This window comes from Drosophila obscura, unplaced genomic scaffold, assembly GCF_018151105.1.
Source record: "Drosophila obscura isolate BZ-5 IFL unplaced genomic scaffold, ASM1815110v1 contig_200, whole genome shotgun sequence".
Classification (NCBI taxonomy): Eukaryota; Metazoa; Arthropoda; class Insecta; order Diptera; family Drosophilidae; genus Drosophila; species Drosophila obscura.
The window spans coordinates 4,113,564-4,134,381 of record NW_024542791.1 but is presented as its reverse complement, the minus strand read 5'-3'; the positions used below and the strand labels follow the sequence as shown (position 1 = coordinate 4,134,381).

The 20,818-nt window shown below is 41.0% G+C and overlaps 1 protein-coding gene across 1 annotated transcript; it reads right to left on the bottom strand.

The window, feature by feature from the left end:
• Window positions 1–7,036: 7,036 nt before the first annotated feature.
• On the bottom strand, window positions 7,037–7,522 carry LOC111077364. Its single transcript, XM_022371615.2, has 2 exons — window positions 7,468–7,522; window positions 7,037–7,399 (listed from the first exon to the last, which is right to left on the bottom strand). The coding sequence occupies exons 1-2, from the start codon at window positions 7,481–7,483 to the stop codon at window positions 7,089–7,091; spliced, it is 327 nt and encodes a 108-aa protein (XP_022227307.2). The 5' UTR covers window positions 7,484–7,522; the 3' UTR covers window positions 7,037–7,088.
• Between the last annotated feature and the right edge of the window lie 13,296 nt (window positions 7,523–20,818).

Sequence of the window (20,818 nt, the reverse complement as noted above, 5' to 3'; positions counted from 1 at the left end):
ATAAGGGGATGAGTGCGCGTTTCTGTGTGTCTATGTGTAATTGTAATTATTGATATTGAATACGTATCTAAAATGTAGCAATTAAAATGCAAAAATAAACACAAAAAAAAAAACGCCATAATTATGATTATAAAACAAACAAATCGAAGCGAAAGCTTGTATTTTTCCTGGGATTTTGGTTGGATTTTAGTAAACAATCAACAATCAGAATGAATTCTAAAAATGAGCAATGGTTTGGGGGCAGCACAGTAATTGAATTACTGAAACTTTGTTAGTAATTTATGGAAAACAATTCTGATTGGAAAGTAAGGAAAAATCAGAGTCCCTATGGCTGGTACTGATTGTCTAGTAGGTCCTTTTTGTACATGAAATAAATGTACAAAACTTCTATGGGATGTTATGCAAAAAGTTGTTTCCAAATGAATTTTTTTTTCAAAGTGAAACATAAAAAAAATTAATTGACTGCTAAGAATGAACAGAGATACTCGTTTAAATTTATTTAAAAAAAAATTAATGAAGGCTAAGTAAAATAGTAAAATTTCTTGCAATTTTCCTCTAAGAAGCAATTGGAATTAAATAAGCCTTTTTAGAAACAAAAAAAAACTTAGCTAGATAACTGCCTAAATTATTAAGTAAAAGTTCACTTTTATTCTTCAGAAGCTTTAACTTTTTGTATCGTCAAAAGTATGCTATACAATTATCATCGGAAATGTAAGCCTGAAAGTAGGCAACGTAAATGGCCCCGACAAAAACCCATGGTATCCGCTGCACCTGTGCCTGTCCCACCCTCTTGGCTGCTAATTGAAAAGTCACAACTTGCCACCTGTGAGTATGCCACCACCACATCCACATCCACTGCCCCTAGGAACCCATACCCAAACCACTCTGCCGAATGCACGTCTGGCAACCCTTTTTGCCGCGACTAATTTTCCACTGGCGACGCGCTTTTAATTAGCTGCAAACTCTGAAACCCAAATTATGCATGACTCTATGCAACACAGGGTGTGCGGTGCCGTGTGGTGCGTCTGATGCGTCTGGGAGTGTGCTGCCGCTGCCGCTGCTGTTGCTGCTGCTGCTGCGACCGCGCCCATTTTAACTACAAAATAATTACGTGCTAGGCAATTAATGGGTCCAAGGGGTTAGAGTTACAAAAATACTCTTATACATTTTTTCCTCACCCACAAAAAACTCGCCCACGTGCGCCATGTGGCAACATCCGGAGGCCATTTGTTGCAAATCGACAACCATTTCCGGTGCATAAAGTGCTCAGAAGGACAACGGCAGGGGAAGTGCGGAACAACATTTGTGAGCTGCGGTTTTTTAATGCGAAAAAGAAATCATAATGCTAAATGATTATTTAATCATCAAAGAGCAGAGCAAGAGAGAGAGAGAGAGAGAGAGAGTTAAAGGAGAAGGCGATAGGGATGAAAGCCAGAAGGAAAGGGAATATATAAAATATATCTCCATTTTATGCAGAAAACGATTTCTTATACCCCAACACATTCAATAACTTTAATATTTGTTCACAAGTCATTGTTTATCTTTTGTTAACTCCCAAAAGCCAACAAAATCAGCCAGTCAGCCTTCCCTTTCAGCCAGCAAAAGGACCCTCCGTATGAGCCAGATGGTTGCTTTTTTTGGGGGGATGTAGCAGATGCGTTCGGCTTCAACTTGTCACCTAACGTTTAACGATAAATTTGCTGACAGCGACAACGGATAATTAGTTTCACTAACGAGAAAACTTCCACTGGCTCGTACGACCCCCACACACAAACACACACACACACACACACACACACGCGAACACATGTCTGGGAGCGTGAGAGCCCTAATGCAACATGTTAACCCAAGTAGCAAGGAGTAAAAGCAACAGTAACAACACCATCAAGGACTCGCAACGGACTCAGCTCGGCTCCGGGGCTCAACCCATGATGATACGTACGGGCAACAGGATGTACAATCCGGCGGAACGATGCCCATGCTTCAGTGCATCGTTCTCCTTGAGCTAATAAAATGATTATGTGTTATTTTTATGCTGTCAGCCGAAGGATGGATACTCAGAGATGGGTGGGATGGTGAGCCGGTTGAATGGGTCCTTTATAAGACAGACGGCAGCTCCTGGCGGCGGCGGCCCTCTCCCAACAGCAATTGCCCATGATTGTTTACATATTAATCGCAACTTTTAATGGGCAGTTAAACCATTTTTGTTGGGGCGCTTACATAATTGAAGTGGCCAAAATGTTAGTCCAGGGAATATGGTAATTGAATTGTTATGGCGGCAAATTGTTATATTCGGCAATGGCATAAGCTCTAAATTAATATACATATGTATAGTAACCTTTCTCATCAGGTTGTGTCTCAGTTCTATAAAATTATGAAATTGAATGCAGGTACAAAAAAGAGCAAATCAAAAATAAAATTTATGATTTATGTGGAATTTTTAAATATTTTATCAGCTTACAAGCTTACAACACAAAGTCCTAACTTGTTCTCCGCCAGGGGTACAGAGGGACAGAGGCACACTGAATCAGCCAAGGCAGAGTGTGGGATCGAGAGAGAGAGAGAATGAGTTACGGCTGCATCGCTGGAGGGGGAGGTGGGTTAGCAACTGAAAATTAATTTCTTCATTCTGCCTATAATAGGCTATAATTTAGTCCAATGACTAGTCCGTTGGGAAAGTCATCATCATCATCAGCCCTATGGTTCGTTATAGTAAATTTCCCAGTGGACTTATTAAACGTGATGTTTGAAGGAGATGGATAGAAAAACAATTTAAGCTTTTGCGATCGAACCAAGATTTATTTACAAACCTGTACGAAAAAAACCGTCTTTAGTAACTTGGAAATCGCTTAAAGGGAGTAAATGCTGGAGACTTTGTAGATCGGAGACGCAGCCTCTAAATATTATCAACGAAGTAATCTTGCCCAATTCCGTAGTCTCATTAAGTCACTCAGTCTCAAGCCAGCTTTGGGGAATGCACAGACTCTGTAGATCGTGATTATTTCTCATCGCTAGGGCGGCAAAGAGTTCACTCCAGGAGCCAATTATATGGCATCCTTCTATTTCCATATGGTTATGGCTTTAAGGCGGGCTAAAGGTTCTATCGCAAGGTTATTATGTTTAAAAAAATCCATTTCTACGAGCAATTTATTTTTTTCCCGATTGAACGATATGTTCCTGTCGTTGATCTGTATATGAATTTTACCCGGGCAGGCATTCAACATTTCGACGAGGATTTCAGACGATTTCATGTCGACACGACCGCAGAGTTTTTGATTACATTTTATATGAATTCTAGCTAACGTTTGGCTGGACTTTATAACTGCTACGACCCCAGGCGATATCTCCTCTAAAATTTCATTGGCATTGAGGTAGAGCTTTTCCAGTTCGGTAAGTTGAGAAAGGAGCTGAATATCCAGACATCAGCGAACCGACATTCCAAAAATCGCAAAGATCTCAGGCGTGCCAGTTCCCTTGCCCCCACGGGATCGAAGTTTCCATTCAAACACAAATTTTGTAGTGTCTGCGACTCGCTCGAAGCCAGAGCAGCCAGGAGGCCCTGGAGGGATGCAGGGGATGATGGCACAGATGTAATAGTCAATTCTTTGAGTACGGGTAGCTGCGCTAGTAGCTCGGCGCTTTGTGTTTATGTGATAGAATACGTTTTTCCCTTGGTATGTAAAATATTGACAAATTGTCTAGCTCAATCCTGATTTTCCGCTTTGACTCCATTAGAATGCTCAGAACTTGTCTGGATATTGCCCCAAAGTCGTGTTTGGACATTATCTTCAAGTAGTGGAGTTTGGTCAGCTGAGACAGGAGCCCCATGCTCTGGGGATCGTCAAATCCACACTTCACTCTGGTTAATGTTCCGATCTGGGCCAGTGCCTGCGTTTCATTGTGGTCCAAGGGTGCATCGTCTATGGACAAATCGCTGGAGACTTTGCTCCGATTGCCGGCCAACACCGCCAGCAGAGGCTGAAGAGTGCCCGTCTCGGGCACGCCTACGATTCGTAAGTGGTTCAGTTTGGGAATCTTGGACAAAGGCCTGTATACGCTTGCATCGCAGTCGGGTCTCATTTGGAAGGTGAGTTCTTCCAACTGTTTGCAATAGGGGACGATCCCAGTCAGCCTCTTTCCGCCCATTTCATTATTCATGTATTCCAGAACGCGCAAGTTTTTGTTCAGTCCGCAGATTTTGATCAAATCATTAATATCAATCCGAATGTTTAAACGGTGTACCTCGAGGCTTTTAATTCTTCCCAGACCTTTTAGGGTGTAGCCTGAAAATAAACAAATTTTGCTTGCTTAAAATGTAAGCCCGTAGACCTAGGCGTATGTTACAATGCTCTCACCCCGCACATAAATGTCCAACTCTTTCAGATTTAGCTTGTTTTGGAGCTCATCTATCAATTTTCCATTCCTGGAGCGGATCGTCAAACCTTTCGCATGAATCGGCAACGCTAATGAGATCGGCATACTTGAATTCGTCGGGTCTAAATGGTCTCTCGCTCTCGCAGTTCTTTTTTATGTACTTAAATATTTCAAAGAAGCACATCGACTTTGACCTCAAACCTATTATACCCTTTAAACTCATCGAGTACAGGGTATAATTTAATCATGCAAAGAACTGCGCCGCATAGCACTATTTATATCAGAGATGCCCCGGCCCATTGCCCACCGAGCCCTTTTGTTTTTGTAATTGCCCTCAGCATAGGAAACCAATTCTTGTATGCATACACAGTTTGTGCAGTGTACCAGCATACCATACCGAAAGCTCAACACATGCAAACAACTTTGTGTGTATGCGATCCGTCCAGCAAAAACCGGTTTTGTCTCTTCTCTGATTGGTGTTACCCGACTTTTGTTATGATTTTGTTGTTTGGGAGTATTGGTGAGTGCCCTGCCGTAAGCTGACTTTGGGCATCGCTGGTTTAAAGTTTACGCCGTAAAGACTTCGTGTGGTTTCGTTATTCTGCCTGATGACGTACCAGCAGAGAAAATTCTGCTCTGCTGACGTCGCGGCAGAGAAAAATGCTTCGGCCTATGCACAAACGGCTTCATATTCTGCCCGCTTGCCTCAGCGGCAGAGAAGCATTCTTGTGCCCTATGCACAATTCTTCGGCTTTCGCAGCGGCAGAGAAATAAGTAACGTATTTGACTTCGTGTCTGTTGTTTTCGCACACAAACGCACCAAAAAAATGTGTGAGTCTGTGTGCCGACCCCTGGTTTACGCTGTACGTGTGCCGACTGCGCTGCCCGAAATTTTTTCCTATGCACAGTGCATACGACGCTGCCGACCTCTGATTTAAACTATTGAAATTATAGTTGATTTTTTGTTGTTGTTAAATTTATTGAACAACTTAAAACCTCCAAGGACTCCAAAACTCACTCACAATTATGGAATGCAATGGTGTCGCAACCCAGTCCCAGGCGGCGGGGCTGGGGCCTTCCCGGACTTACTTAACCGGACTTACTTACCTGAGGGATCAAATTTTAGCTGGGCCAAGCTGCAAATTCTCGGATATGAAATAATTTTAGCACTGACACTTTGCAGCGGTAGTGGAGTCCATAGCATGTCCATAGCAATAGAACAATTCATCGTTAGCGTTGGCAGGTACACCCCACACACTCGGATAGCAACAGGAAAAGGAACAGGTGGCTTAGTGCAGGTTTAATCTCCCACTTTGTAATTTCGAATCGTAAAAGTAACTAAATGAAAAAAAAACAAGAAGCATCATGAAGCGTTATTTTACTAATACCCTTCCATTGACACAATGAGACCGATGATACACCTTTTAGAAATCTAAGCCTTGTCATTTTTTTTCTATTAATTATGCATGAATTTGAATATTTTTTTGTCCTAATTTTAATGCCTAAGTATATTTAATATTAAATAAAAATTTTTTTTCTTTATCAATTTTTTCCTTTTCGTATTTCTTTTGGAAATTTTTGCACGGCCAAGCTCGAGCTGAAAATTATACACACCCAAGCAGAAATGGGATTAGCGAGACGCTTTCTCATGTGCACCTGTTTTGTATCGTATCGGCTCTCTCTCACCTGCAGGTTGTTTTAAGTTGGTTTCGTGTAATTAATATTGTTGCATCCCGTGTAGATGGAGCCATCACTGGTGCGTAGGCGCTTTTAGATTTATTTAAAAGTAATGATAAGTTATGTAAAGTTAAATTATATAAAATATAAGGATAATTAATGATATTCCGAGTTGGGTTTTTTTGTAATTCGCTCCGCGATCCCCACCAAGGCGGCCATCAATAGCACGTTCGGACGGCTTGGATAGGTGGAAACCAGCACCACGTTGTGCATCAATTTACCAAACGAGCTTCCACAGATCTCCAGATTGTCAGACTTCAGGTGAATAGGATGCAACGGCACTTCAGGCGCCCGATTGAAGTGCCGCTGAAGAATGTGTTGGATTTGGGTCAGCTCCCTCTGGATGCGGCCTTCAGTCTCCTCTGTGCCGGCGAAGTCCTCATCTATTTGTGGAAATACATGATTTTCCCAAGCATGGGGTTGAAACGTGTAATTATACGTCTGGTCCAGCACGGTATCCACGATGTCATGCTCCACCAGGTTCTTCCGCAAGTGGGTCACGTCCCACAGCACTGGGACGATATCACGATATCACGATCCTCTGTGCCCAATGTTCAAGTGGTGTCGGATATCAAGCATCCAGCCTCCATCGAAGAAATTTTTGATGTGATTAACTTAAAGTATAAGCACATGACTAACGATTTTCACTTTTCGCGCAGTGTCCGGTAGATCCTTCGATTGCTGCTTCTCCTGACAGGCTCGCTTCAGCTGCTGCTCCATGCTGACGCACGTTTCTGCTCCTCCTCCAGCTTCTTGCGTGTTTCTGCGGCCTGCTGGGCCATGTTGTCCTGCTCGGACGACTTCGATTTTACCATCTTCTTGAGCTTGTGTATCTGTGCATGCAATGGTGGCGTAACCCAGTTCTGTTCAAGAAGATTTTGGAATCAAAGTTCAATAAATTTGAAAGAATTTTGCAGATACATACGATAATTTTGTGACTCGTGTAGGATCCTGGTTGGTCGGAACGGGATCCTCTCCTAGCGCCTATTTTGGCGTCTTTCCCACACTTCTTTGGTCTTCTTCATGATGTTCGCTGACATTTGCTGGTGGGCTGTCCGGCACATGACATGCATCCCTCGGCAGGAGCTCTCGTCCTCCACCTCCTCGTCGGCATCCATCTTCTTATCGCTGGGACAAGCATCCTTTGAGAGGATGTCCTGGTTCTCCTGGCCAATCCTACTCCTCGTTGATGAGCTGCCGCTGGATTGGGGAATGTTTCCTCCAGGCACAGGATGCACACACGGGGTCACTGGAGTCACCGGTATAATTCTTGCGTACATTCTTTGGCCTGGCGCAGCATTATTAATTTGAATATTAGGAGAATGGTTTTCAACAAACCACAACATACATACATACTCGCACGCACATACATGCACTCAGTCTTCAAGAGGCTGATTGGGTGGCAAAAGAAAAAATTTATAGCTACGCTTTATGCTTTATTTATTGTTTTTTATATTGAGTTTATATTATTCTATTCAAATTATATTAGCTACGCTATGCGTTAGCACAGAGTGCCGATAATTGAAAGTTTTTAATAGATCAAATAATAAAGGGTCCTATCAGGGCGCGTGCTCTGGAACGACTGCGAAGAATGGCGCGGCACAGCTCCATTTATATGAAGCATCGACTGCACGTCAGAGTTGCCGAATCAGCTTTTTCCCGTCAGATCTAGCTTTTTTCATTTCGACTCTTTCAGCTTTTTATTTAAATAGCATTTCGGTTTTATTTTTGCAAAAGTCATATTTTAGCAAAACTTTCAGATCATTTGCACATGCCGAAAAAAAAAATATTTGATTGCTGTTAGTGCAACAAGCTCGAACAAATGTTGCATAAAAATTTGCCTGAAAAATAATTATCTATTTGCCTATTTGTGGACAAACATACTGCAATTGCATGTGTAGACCATTTGTTATATGTACATTAAAAAAAATAAGTCATTAATTTTCTTTAGAATTATTTTTTTTAAATTTCATCAAGGGATGATTTTTTATTTTATCAATCCAGCTTTTTATTCCTAAATATTGGCAGCACTTGCGCCTCTGCTCGGCTTCTATCGGCAGCGCTGCCTCCACATGTGTGTGAGTGTTGCTTCCCGTTACCGAATTATGCATTCTGGTGATGACACTTTTTGCTAGAGGTGGCTAACTAGTGACTGTCGGTCGCTCATTTTAAGACCACCTATTTTTACATAGGTCTTGTAGATGCGCTATTCTTTGAAATTGCTGATTTTTACTGAACTAATCTGACTTTGTAGGATTTCTTTGGTTTTTATTTAGTTGGTTTTTTTTTGGTTCGTTTGTTTAAACTATTGAAATTATAGTTGATTTTTTTTTGTTGTTAAATTTATTGAACAACTTAAAACCTCCAAGGACTCCAAAACTCACTCACAATTATGGAATGCAATGGTGTCGCAACCCAGTCCCAGGCGGCGGGGCTGGGGCCTTCCCGGACTTACTTAACCGGACTTACTTACCTGAGGGATCAAATTTTAGCTGGGCCAAGCTGCAAATTCTCGGATATGAAATAATTTTAGCACTGACACTTTGCAGCGGTAGTGGAGTCCATAGCATGTCCATAGCAATAGAACAATTCATCGTTAGCGTTGGCAGGTACACCCCACACACTCGGATAGCAACAGGAAAAGGAACAGGTGGTTTAGTGCAGGTTTAATCTCCCACTTTATAATTTCGAATCGTAAAAGTAACTAAATGAAAAAAAAACAAGAAGCATCATGAAGCGTTATTTTACTAATACCCTTCCATTGACACAATGAGACCGATGATACACCTTTTAGAAATCTAAGCCTTGTCATTTTTTTTCTATTAATTATGCATGAATTTGAATATTTTTTTGTCCTAATTTTAATGCCTAAGTATATTTAATATTAAATAAAAATTTTTTTTCTTTATCAATTTTTTCCTTTTCGTATTTCTTTTGGAAATTTTTGCACGGCCAAGCTCGAGCTGAAAATTATACACACCCAAGCAGAAATGGGATTAGCGAGACGCTTTCTCATGTGCACCTGTTTTGTATCGTATCGGCTCTCTCTCACCTGCAGGTTGTTATACCCGTACTCAAAAAAGAGTTAAGGGGTATATTAGATTTGTGGTAAAAGTGGATGTGTGTAACGCAGAGAAGGAAAATTTTCCGACCCCATAAAGTATATATATTCTTGATCAGCATCAATAGCCGAGTCGATGGAGCCATGTCTGTCTGTCCGTCCGTCCGTCCGTCCGTCTTGTTGAGCGCCTAGATCTCAGAGACTATAAGAGCTAGGGCAACCAAATTTGGTTTCCAGACTCATGTGATATCCCACTGTTACAAGTGTATTTCAAAATTTCGCCCCGCCCCCTTCCGCCCCAACAAAGGACGAAAATCTGTGGCAGGCACATTTTTAAAGATACGATAAAACTAAAAACGCAGTATCGTAGAGAATGTCCATATCTACCAGACTGCCGAATCTGAATCAGATCGGATCATAATTATAGCCAGAATGAAGAAATTAATTTTCAGTTGCTTCCCCTCCACCTCCCGCCAAGACAACACAATTCATTTTCCTTCTCGCTCACACACTCTGCCGCGTTCAGTGCGCGAGCAACCCCTAGCGGAGGAGATGTAGAATCTAAATGGTACATGTAGAATCTACATGTTAGATGTAGAATATACATTGTATATGTAGATGTAAATAGCAGATGTAGCAAAAAAATGTAAAATGTAAAATTTTTTTTTTTAATTCTAAAATTCTAAAAAATCATATGCTCAAAAATGTATGTGCTGACTGAGTACGGGTATAAGTAGAGTCGCGTCCCCAGAAGCGACTCGCACGTTCCTTCTCGTTTTAAGTTGGTTTCGTGTAATTAATATTGTTGCATCCCGTGTAGATGGAGCCATCACTGGTGCGTAGGCGCTTTTAGATTTATTTAAAAGTAATGATAAGTTATGTAAAGTTAAATTATATAAAATATAAGGATAATTAATGATATTCCGAGTTGGGTTTTTTTGTAATTCGCTCCGCGATCCCCACCAAGGCGGCCATCAATAGCACGTTCGGACGGCTTGGATAGGTGGAAACCAGCACCACGTTGTGCATCAATTTACCAAACGAGCTTCCACAGATCTCCAGATTGTCAGACTTCAGGTGAATAGGATGCAACGGCACTTCAGGCGCCCGATTGAAGTGCCGCTGAAGAATGTGTTGGATTTGGGTCAGCTCCCTCTGGATGCGGCCTTCAGTCTCCTCTGTGCCGGCGAAGTCCTCATCTATTTGTGGAAATACATGATTTTCCCAAGCATGGGGTTGAAACGTGTAATTATACGTCTGGTCCAGCACGGTATCCACGATGTCATGCTCCACCAGGTTCTTCCGCAAGTGGGTCACGTCCCACAGCACTGGGACGATATCACGATATCACGATCCTCTGTGCCCAATGTTCAAGTGGTGTCGGATATCAAGCATCCAGCCTCCATCGAAGAAATTTTTGATGTGATTAACTTAAAGTATAAGCACATGACTAACGATTTTCACTTTTCGCGCAGTGAATTATTGAATGCAATGGTGTCGCAACCCAGTCCCAGGCGGCGGGGCTGGGGCCTTCCCGGACTTACTTACCTGAGGGATCAAATTTTAGCTGGGCCAAGCTACAAATTCTCGGATATGAAATAATTTTAGCACTGACACTTTGCAGTGGTAGTGGCGTATCATGTCCATAGCAATAGAACAATTCATCGTTAGCGTTGGCAGGTACACTCCACACACTCGGATAGCAAAAGGAAAAGGAACAGGTGGTTTAGTGCAGGTTTAATCTCCCACTTTATAATTTCGAATCGTAAAAGTAACTAAATGAAAAAAAAAACAAGAAGCATCATGAAGCGTTATTTTACTAATACCCTTCCATTGACACAATGAGACCGATGATACACCTTTTAGAAATCTAAGCCTTGTCATTTTTTTTCTATTAATTATGCATGAATTTGAATATTTTTTTGTCCTAATTTTAATGCCTAAGTATATTTAATATTAAATAAAAATTTTTTTTCTTTATCAATTTTTTCCTTTTCGTATTTCTTTTGGAAATTTTTGCACGGCCAAGCTCGAGCTGAAAATTATACACACCCCGCAGAAATGGGATTAGCGAGACGCTTTCTCATGTGCACCTGTTTTGTATCGTATCGGCTCTCTCTCACCTGCAGGTTGTTTTAAGTTGGTTTCGTGTAATTAATATTGTTGCATCCCGTAGATGGAGCCATCACTGGTGCGTAGGCGCTTTTAGATTTATTTAAAAGTAATGATAAGTTATGTAAAGTTAAATTATATAAAATATAAGGATAATTAATGATATTCCGAGTTGGGTTTTTTTGTAATTCGCTCCGCGATCCCCACCAAGGCGGCCATCAATAGCACGTTCGGACGGCTTGGATAGGTGGAAACCAGCACCACGTTGTGCATTAATTTACCAAACGAGCTTCCACAGATCTCCAGATTGTCAGACTTCAGGTGAATAGGATGCAACGGCACTTCAGGCGCCCGATTGAAGTGCCGCTGAAGAATGTGTTGGATTTGGGTCAGCTCCCTCTGGATGCGGCCTTCAGTCTCCTCTGTGCCGGCGAAGTCCTCATCTATTTGTGGAAATACATGATTTTCCCAAGCATGGGGTTGAAACGTGTAATTATACGTCTGGTCCAGCACGGTATCCACGATGTCATGCTCCACCAGGTTCTTCCGCAAGTGGGTCACGTCCCACAGCACTGGGACGATATCACGATATCACGATCCTCTGTGCCCAATGTTCAAGTGGTGTCGGATATCAAGCATCCAGCCTCCATCGAAGAAATTTTTGATGTGATTAACTTAAAGTATAAGCACATGACTAACGATTTTCACTTTTCGCGCAGTGAATTATTGAATGCAATGGTGTCGCAACCCAGTCCCAGGCGGCGGGGCTGGGGCCTTCCCGGACTTACTTACCTGAGGGATCAAATTTTAGCTGGGCCAAGCTACAAATTCTCGGATATGAAATAATTTTAGCACTGACACTTTGCAGTGGTAGTGGCGTATCATGTCCATAGCAATAGAACAATTCATCGTTAGCGTTGGCAGGTACACTCCACACACTCGGATAGCAAAAGGAAAAGGAACAGGTGGTTTAGTGCAGGTTTAATCTCCCACTTTATAATTTCGAATCGTAAAAGTAACTAAATGAAAAAAAAAACAAGAAGCATCATGAAGCGTTATTTTACTAATACCCTTCCATTGACACAATGAGACCGATGATACACCTTTTAGAAATCTAAGCCTTGTCATTTTTTTTCTATTAATTATGCATGAATTTGAATATTTTTTTGTCCTAATTTTAATGCCTAAGTATATTTAATATTAAATAAAAATTTTTTTTCTTTATCAATTTTTTCCTTTTCGTATTTCTTTTGGAAATTTTTGCACGGCCAAGCTCGAGCTGAAAATTATACACACCCAAGCAGAAATGGGATTAGCGAGACGCTTTCTCATGTGCACCTGTTTTGTATCGTATCGGCTCTCTCTCACCTGCAGGTTGTTTTAAGTTGGTTTCGTGTAATTAATATTGTTGCATCCCGTGTAGATGGAGCCATCACTGGTGCGTAGGCGCTTTTAGATTTATTTAAAAGTAATGATAAGTTATGTAAAGTTAAATTATATAAAATATAAGGATAATTAATGATATTCCGAGTTGGGTTTTTTTGTAATTCGCTCCGCGATCCCCACCAAGGCGGCCATCAATAGCACGTTCGGACGGCTTGGATAGGTGGAAACCAGCACCACGTTGTGCATTAATTTACCAAACGAGCTTCCACAGATCTCCAGATTGTCAGACTTCAGGTGAATAGGATGCAACGGCACTTCAGGCGCCCGATTGAAGTGCCGCTGAAGAATGTGTTGGATTTGGGTCAGCTCCCTCTGGATGCGGCCTTCAGTCTCCTCTGTGCCGGCGAAGTCCTCATCTATTTGTGGAAATACATGATTTTCCCAAGCATGGGGTTGAAACGTGTAATTATACGTCTGGTCCAGCACGGTATCCACGATGTCATGCTCCACCAGGTTCTTCCGCAAGTGGGTCACGTCCCACAGCACTGGGACGATATCACGATCCTCTGTGCCCAATGTTCAAGTGGTGTCGGATATCAAGCATCCAGCCTCCATCGAAGAAATTTTTGATGTGATTAACTTAAAGTATAAGCACATGACTAACGATTTTCACTTTTCGCGCAGTGAATTATGGAATGCAATGGTGTCGCAACCCAGTCCCAGGCGGCGGGGCTGGGGCCTTCCCGGACTTACTTACCTGAGGGATCAAATTTTAGCTGGGCCAAGCTACAAATTCTCGGATATGAAATAATTTTAGCACTGACACTTTGCAGTGGTAGTGGCGTATCATGTCCATAGCAATAGAACAATTCATCGTTAGCGTTGGCAGGTACACTCCACACACTCGGATAGCAAAAGGAAAAGGAACAGGTGGTTTAGTGCAGGTTTAATCTCCCACTTTATAATTTCGAATCGTAAAAGTAACTAAAGGAAAAAAAAACAAGAAGCATCATGAAGCGTTATTTTACTAATACCCTTCCATTGACACAATGAGACCGATGATACACCTTTAAGAAATCTAAGCCTTGTCATTTTTTTTCTATTAATTATGCATGAATTTTAATATTTTTTTCTTCTTTGTTTTGTCCTAATTTTAATGCCTAAGTATATTTAATATTAAATAAAAATGTTGTTTCTTTATCAATTTTTTCCTTTTCGTATTTCTTTTGGAAATTTTTTTTTTCTTTTTTTGTTGAAGCTTTTTCCTTTCTTTTAAGTTGCCTTTAGAATATCTATATTTGATGAGATATCAAACTATTTTAATAAAACTGAGAGTATGAGTGGTGGGTGACATGCGGCCATGTGGGTCTATCTAGGACAGCAGCTCCACCACGGACCAGAGGCGCAGCATCGACCAGCGATCGGTCCAGCAGAGCGTGGGCGAGAAGGCGACACGCCGGCAGAAATTCTTAAACCTATGTAGCATTAGTTAAATATAAAGAACAAACCTAAGCTAAATCGTAATTGATCTTTGATTTAAATCATTGAAAGTACGAGTACTCCATACGCATACAGCTGTGTACTCCCGGAAAGGAGCATTTTGCAAATAAATCAAATGAAAACAGAAACCGACACTGCTGCAAAAACAATTATCAAAAACCAAATATAATTATATTATACAAAGTGGCAAAGGAACTGGCACTCTTATGAACTGGAGTGTATGTGTATATTTGTATAATTGACTTGCTAACCGACGAGCTGTCATTCCTGAAAGTGGAACTCTATCGACAGACGACACTTCCCGTGTCCGTTACAACCGCGGCGGAGACTAGTTAATGTGAAAGCAGTTCGTTACCGGCGATTTTCCATCCAAATATACGCTTACGCTTCCAGGTATAGGTATATAAGAAAATTAATGCTCATTAAGTTTTAGAGCTGATGCAGAGTTGTCCATAAATAAAAATAAAACAAACTTTTTTTTGTCTGGAGAATCTCATTGCATCTCTGTTTCTCTTTGTTTAGTTGAACCTATGGGAGAGGGCGTTATGTGGTGGCCCTGAGGAAGGGCTGCTGCCGGTATAATTCTTGCGTACATTCTTTGGCCTGGCGCAGCATTATTAATATGAATATTAGGAGAATGGTTTTCAACAAACCACAACATACATACATTCTCGCACGCACATACATGCACTCAGTCTTCAAGAGGCTGATTGGGTGGCAAAAGAAAAAATTTATAGCGACTTTTAGATTATGTGATTGTGGAAATCATAGACGATCTAGTGATTTACGAAACTCCGGTCAGGTTCGAGTGTCGTAGAATTTAAATTGTATTGTTTGTGAAAATATTACAAAACATGGCAGACCATACCGAAAAAGGCTGTGATGATGGGGCCGGGGAAGATTCCAGCAGGGCGCGGACAAAGAAGTCGCTTCGGAGCCAAAGGCGGCTCCCGCTGATCTAGATAATGCAAATGTAGTCCCACAAATGGTATCAATTAGATCATTGCTTTATTTATTGTTTTTTATATTGAGTTTATATTATTCTATTCAAATTATATTAGCTACGCTATGCGTTAGCACAGAGTGCCGATAATTGAAAGTTTTTAATAGATCAAATAATAAAGGGTCCTATCAGGGCGCGTGCTCTGGAACGACTGCGAAGAATGGCGCGGCACAGCTCCATTTATATGAAGCATCGACTGCACGTCAGAGTTGCCGAATCAGCTTTTTCCCGTCAGATCTAGCTTTTTTCATTTCGACTCTTTCAGCTTTTTATTTAAATAGCATTTCGGTTTTATTTTTGCAAAAGTCATATTTTAGCAAAACTTTCAGATCATTTGCACATGCCGAAAAAAAAAATATTTGATTGCTGTTGGTGCAACAAGCTCGAACAAATGTTGCATAAAAATTTGCCTGAAAAATAATTATCTATTTGCCTATTTGTGGACAAACATACTGCAATTGCATGTGTAGACCATTTGTTATATGTACATTAAAAAAAATAAGTCATTAATTTTCTTTAGAATTATTTTTTTTAAATTTCATCAAGGGATGATTTTTTATTTTATCAATCCAGCTTTTTATTCCTAAATATTGGCAGCACTTGCGCCTCTGCTCGGCTTCTATCGGCAGCGCTGCCTCCACATGTGTGTGAGTGTTGCTTCCCGTTACCGAATTATGCATTCTGGTGATAACACTTTTTGCTAGTGGTGGGCTAACTAGTGACTGTCGGTCGCTCATTCTAAGACCACCAATTTTTACATAGGTCTTGTAGAGGCACAAATGAATATTTTCGAAGTGCAGCAGTTCTGTCATCAAACATCTTCTATGGGATCTTGTATGGGATATCCCAACCTCTGTTCTGACGGTCTGCTTACAGTAGTTAAAAGAAAATCTACCGATTAAATATTTAGTTAAGATAATAATTAGTGGATAGATAATTCTGACAGCGAATGCAATGAATGCGATCAGAATAAGGGCGGACGAGTACTAGAAAAAATTAATTATAGGATCGAAGTACGATTCAGAAATACAACACAGCGCAAAGAATGCCGCCATTTTGCACTCATTTTGCTCATCTACGTCACAAATGTCGATTTTCAACAGAGCGCATATATTCATCTCGCTTACACTTATTGGGTTTAAGGTGGAAAGTTATGTTAAAATTACAAAATATACCCGGTACTGGGGATGTATTAGTTGTAGAGTCAAGTAGATACGTGTAACGAATAGGAGGAAGCGTTTCCGATCGATATATGTAAATATATATATATTCTTGACCAGCAAAGAATGTACATGTCTACAAGATTGCCGAATCTGGATCATATTGGAGTATTATTATAGCCAGAATGAAGATATTAATTTTCAGTTGAAATGTTCGCTAACATAAAACCAGGTGTTCGGTAACATCGGCTTCGACTGTTCGTCAGCGATAATGTACGAGACAGCGCACAGTGGGCACTGCTTGCTAAATTATGTATAAATATAAATAAATTATCTCTCACTGAAACAATTTTCAATTTTGAGTGCTCAGTAAAGCTCTGGAAATTTATTTTATTATATGTTTACGTTCATTTTATTCAAAGCGTCATAAAATATTTTATTTTTATTTTGCCATCTCTTTTTGACTGTGATTACACAGTGTGTATTACAAACAACACTAACAAATAACAACTTTAAAACCAAACTTGAGTCGAGCATCAATGTGCTGAGTCATGCCACTAACCATACAGTATATAGATGTGCCAGTTCATACAACGAGAGGAGCGCAGCTGAGGCCTGGTGGTGCTGGGACCATTCGGCTGTGGTGCTGAGATGTTCGGGTCGTGGGCCTGAGACGTTTGGCATTTTTTCGACATGTTCGATTCATGACGAGATGCGAAAGCAAGCCGAGAATTGCAAGTGTGTGTGTGTACACAGACACGACAAAATATTTATGAATTCTTATTTTCCGAAACCGTTTTTTTAGTTTTGCCACCTCTTTTTGGCTGAGTATCCACTTTAAATACACACAATGCAAGCAAATAACTACTTTAAATCCAAACTCGACCTATTCAGGGCCGAATCAACCCTCAACGGCGCCCTACGCAACCATCAATCTGGGGCCCTCCATTTTTTCACGCCAGTTCCTTCTTATTTCATTTGAAATAAAAACTTATAAATTTAATGTTTGTTTAATTAATTTTTAGGTGTTTTTCATTTAGTGGCTATTAGTGTGTGTATCTTGCCTTATTTGGTTTTTTTTTTTAAGCAAATTTCTGTTATCCCTAGCGCCGGGCCCTAGGCAACTTTGTATTTTTTCGTGGCTATTATTATTTTATTCCCGTCTTTCAGACTTCATATTTTTTGGTGAATATTTCTGTCACTCCCTGATGGCACGGCCGAGGCTAATTACCTAAGCCGAAAGCAGAGGCAAAGGCTAGCCTAAACGGGAAATGGAAGAAATACCCGCGCACCCAACGCAACATCAGCTTTTCAAAACAAAACGAAAAAATATTTTATGAACGGCTTCGTCTAATGCCTTTGCCCGCCCGCGTCAAGTCGAGTCGAGCGACAGAACACACCAAGAAAATATGAAGTCTTACGACGGGAATAGGTCCAGGGCCGGATTAGCAGTTGCCTAGGGCCCCCTAGGGATAACAGAAAAATTTTGTTGAAAAAACAAAACTCCAAATAATGAATAAAATATATAATAGCCACTGAAAAAAATAAATTAATTAAAGGAGGGCCCCAGATTGATGGTTGCCCAGGGCCCGGTTGAGGGTTGATCCGGCCCTGAATAGGTCGCTACATCACATCAGCCCTCAAAACAAAACGAAAAACCAATTCAAGCGGCCAACAATTGTAGAGCCCACGCACAAGCACAGTATGTGTGAATACATGGCACACACACATTTACGTAACCTGGAAACGAAACTCAAAACAAACTCAAAACTGTTTCGGAAAATAAGAATTGATACAAAATTTTGTCGTGTCTGTTTACACACATACATTTGCAATTCTCAGCTTGCTTTCGCATCTCGTCATGAATCGAACATGTCGAAAAAATGCCGAACGTCTCAGGCCCACGACCCGAACGTCTCAGCACCACAGCCGAATGGTCCCAGAACCCCAGCCGAAGGCCTGGTTGTGCTGGGACAGAAAACTCAGCTGCGACACGGTCGGTGTATGAACTGGCACATCTATATACTGTATGGTTAGTGTCCCAGCTCAACTGGACAGCCAGCTTGACGCATATAGTTCTATCTCTCTCTCTGACTTCAGGCATTTCCCCTCTTTATTTTTCCAGCCAGTCAGTTAGCAAAGTCTAATGTCATATGGCTATAAGCAACTTTTTGGCAGACGAAACAATTTTCATTTGCATAAGAAGATACGGCGTGAGAGCAAACATTACGTTACCTTTGTGCTATCTTTGTACGCTTCAGTTTCGAGTTTCTTTTCAATACTTTCTTCAATCAAAAGCCTCAAAGATTAACTAAATGATAGACTTCCATTACCGAGTCCGAGACTTCCGAGTCCAATCAACTTGAATGTACATCCCTTAGAATCGGATGAGCAACTGAAAAACTATTTAACAAAATTAACAATTCACGACATCAAAACTTTTCAAGTTTTCCACTTGAAAGTCACGCCCCCTCCAGGGGGGTGGACATTTTTTGTTGTTCTCATTGTTGGGTAAAAGGCAAACAAACAAACAGAACGAACAATCGCACAGGCAGACAGACAGACAGACAGACAGGGGACAGAAAGCGGAAGCTGGCAAACAAGCGGAAGGCTCTTCTGGCACTCAACTAATGGCAACATAATGCGTTTATTGTGGGGCACAGAATGGGGCACCAGCCGGGGAATCCCCCAAAGAAGTGATAACCCAGCGCAGCGCAAATGTCAACGCAAAAGTCAATCAATGCATTGATGGAGGGGGCACTCAGATGGGGCAGACGGGGGGGCGGTCGCAAACAAAAGGGGGTGGCTACTATAGGCGTGGCAGACACACAACCAGGCAAGGGGAGACAGAGAGATTGGGCGAAAAGTACGCACTTTTCAATGGACCAAACAACCAGACACAAGTCAGACGGAGCGCATTCAAAATCAATTCAATTGAAAAACATTTTCCCATTTTTTTTTTTTCACAAATACCCTCGCAGAGGGTATACCTTGTACCTTAAGCAGATTTTTGCAACGAGAAGAGTCGATACAGTCACATGAAACATTGTATGCATCGATCATTTCTGCTGCACGGACTACACATATGTACTTTGGAATCGCTTAGATCGAATGGCTATATAATGTAGCACTTATATTAAATAGGGATCGGCAAGGGCACATAAAGCTTCGGTGCTAGTATCTACAGCTTCATTCTGGTTTTTCCTTTATTTGGAGTACTGTTTTTTTGTTGGGGGTTGACTTTTCCTCTTCGTGTTTTGTATGACTTTTTTTACAATGAATTGCCGCTTTTTTTTTTGTTGACCATTGACTGAGAAATCACTTGAATTCTGTTCATTTTCATTTTTGGGTGGAAATGAATGATTTCCTCGATGCATTCAAAACGCTAATGAGACGTAATGTGATGGCCATGACGGGCATGATTCTCATTTCTGAAGATACTGGCTGCTGCCTGGCTGCTGGCTGCTGGATGGTGGGCTACTCATGGTCTCTCTGCTGTCTCATCAGCGGTGGCTGGCCAAAAAGCAGCGACAATTAATTGCCATTGCTCGCCGACAATCGTCGTCGTTTGTCAAAAACTTTGTTGCATGCTTAGTGGCAGCCAGATACACGCAACAACAACTGAGGGATTGCCACATCATCATGCAAATGCCTCAACAGTTTTCAGATACTTATAGCTCATTAAGCATGGCGCTTTGGCATCGTTTCAACTTTGCAAAGTCATGCCACGCCCACCTAATGGCAAAGCCACCCAAAGCTTAAAACTCAAAAACTGACTGACAAATTTTCACAGCTCAACGGTTATTAAACTCGGCTGAAAAGTTCAATTAGCTGCAAGTCTGTTAAGGGAAGTGCCAACGGCTGACTGGAAGAGTCATGAAAAAAGTCTGGAGGGTGCAGGGAAATACAAAATACAAAAAAGTAAAAGGAATACAAGAATATGCATAAAATCTTAAACGATGGAACGTATATTTTTAAAATACCCAAAAAGGATAATAAAAGATCGTACAATATTGATAAAACCATAGAGAACCCATGGGAGAATTTTAAAGACTTCTCCAGACAGAAAATTCAAATGGAAATCAGGAAAATGACTGTCAGATAACTATTTTGAAAGACTGATGGCTGAAATGTTCAAAAAGAACACGAAAAGGGGTTTTAAAAAACTAGCCAAGGAGCTGCAATGTTAATGAAGGACTGGAAAATATATTACAGAAAATATAAACATGCAACTGAAATGAAACTGTGCAAGATATAGCCAGGCTACTAATCCAGACTATAACGCTCCTTGGTAGTCGTTTTGAATATTCACTTGCACCCAATCACCCTTTCAACAGAGATCCCTGGGTGCTGCCATAGACCCCAGGCCAACAAACTTTCCACTACAGAATCTATCGAAAAATCGTCGCAACATTTTCATTTGCTAAAACTCACTGTTTGACTTCAAAGGACATTTGTGCAGGAACTATCTGCGAAGAGTTCAAT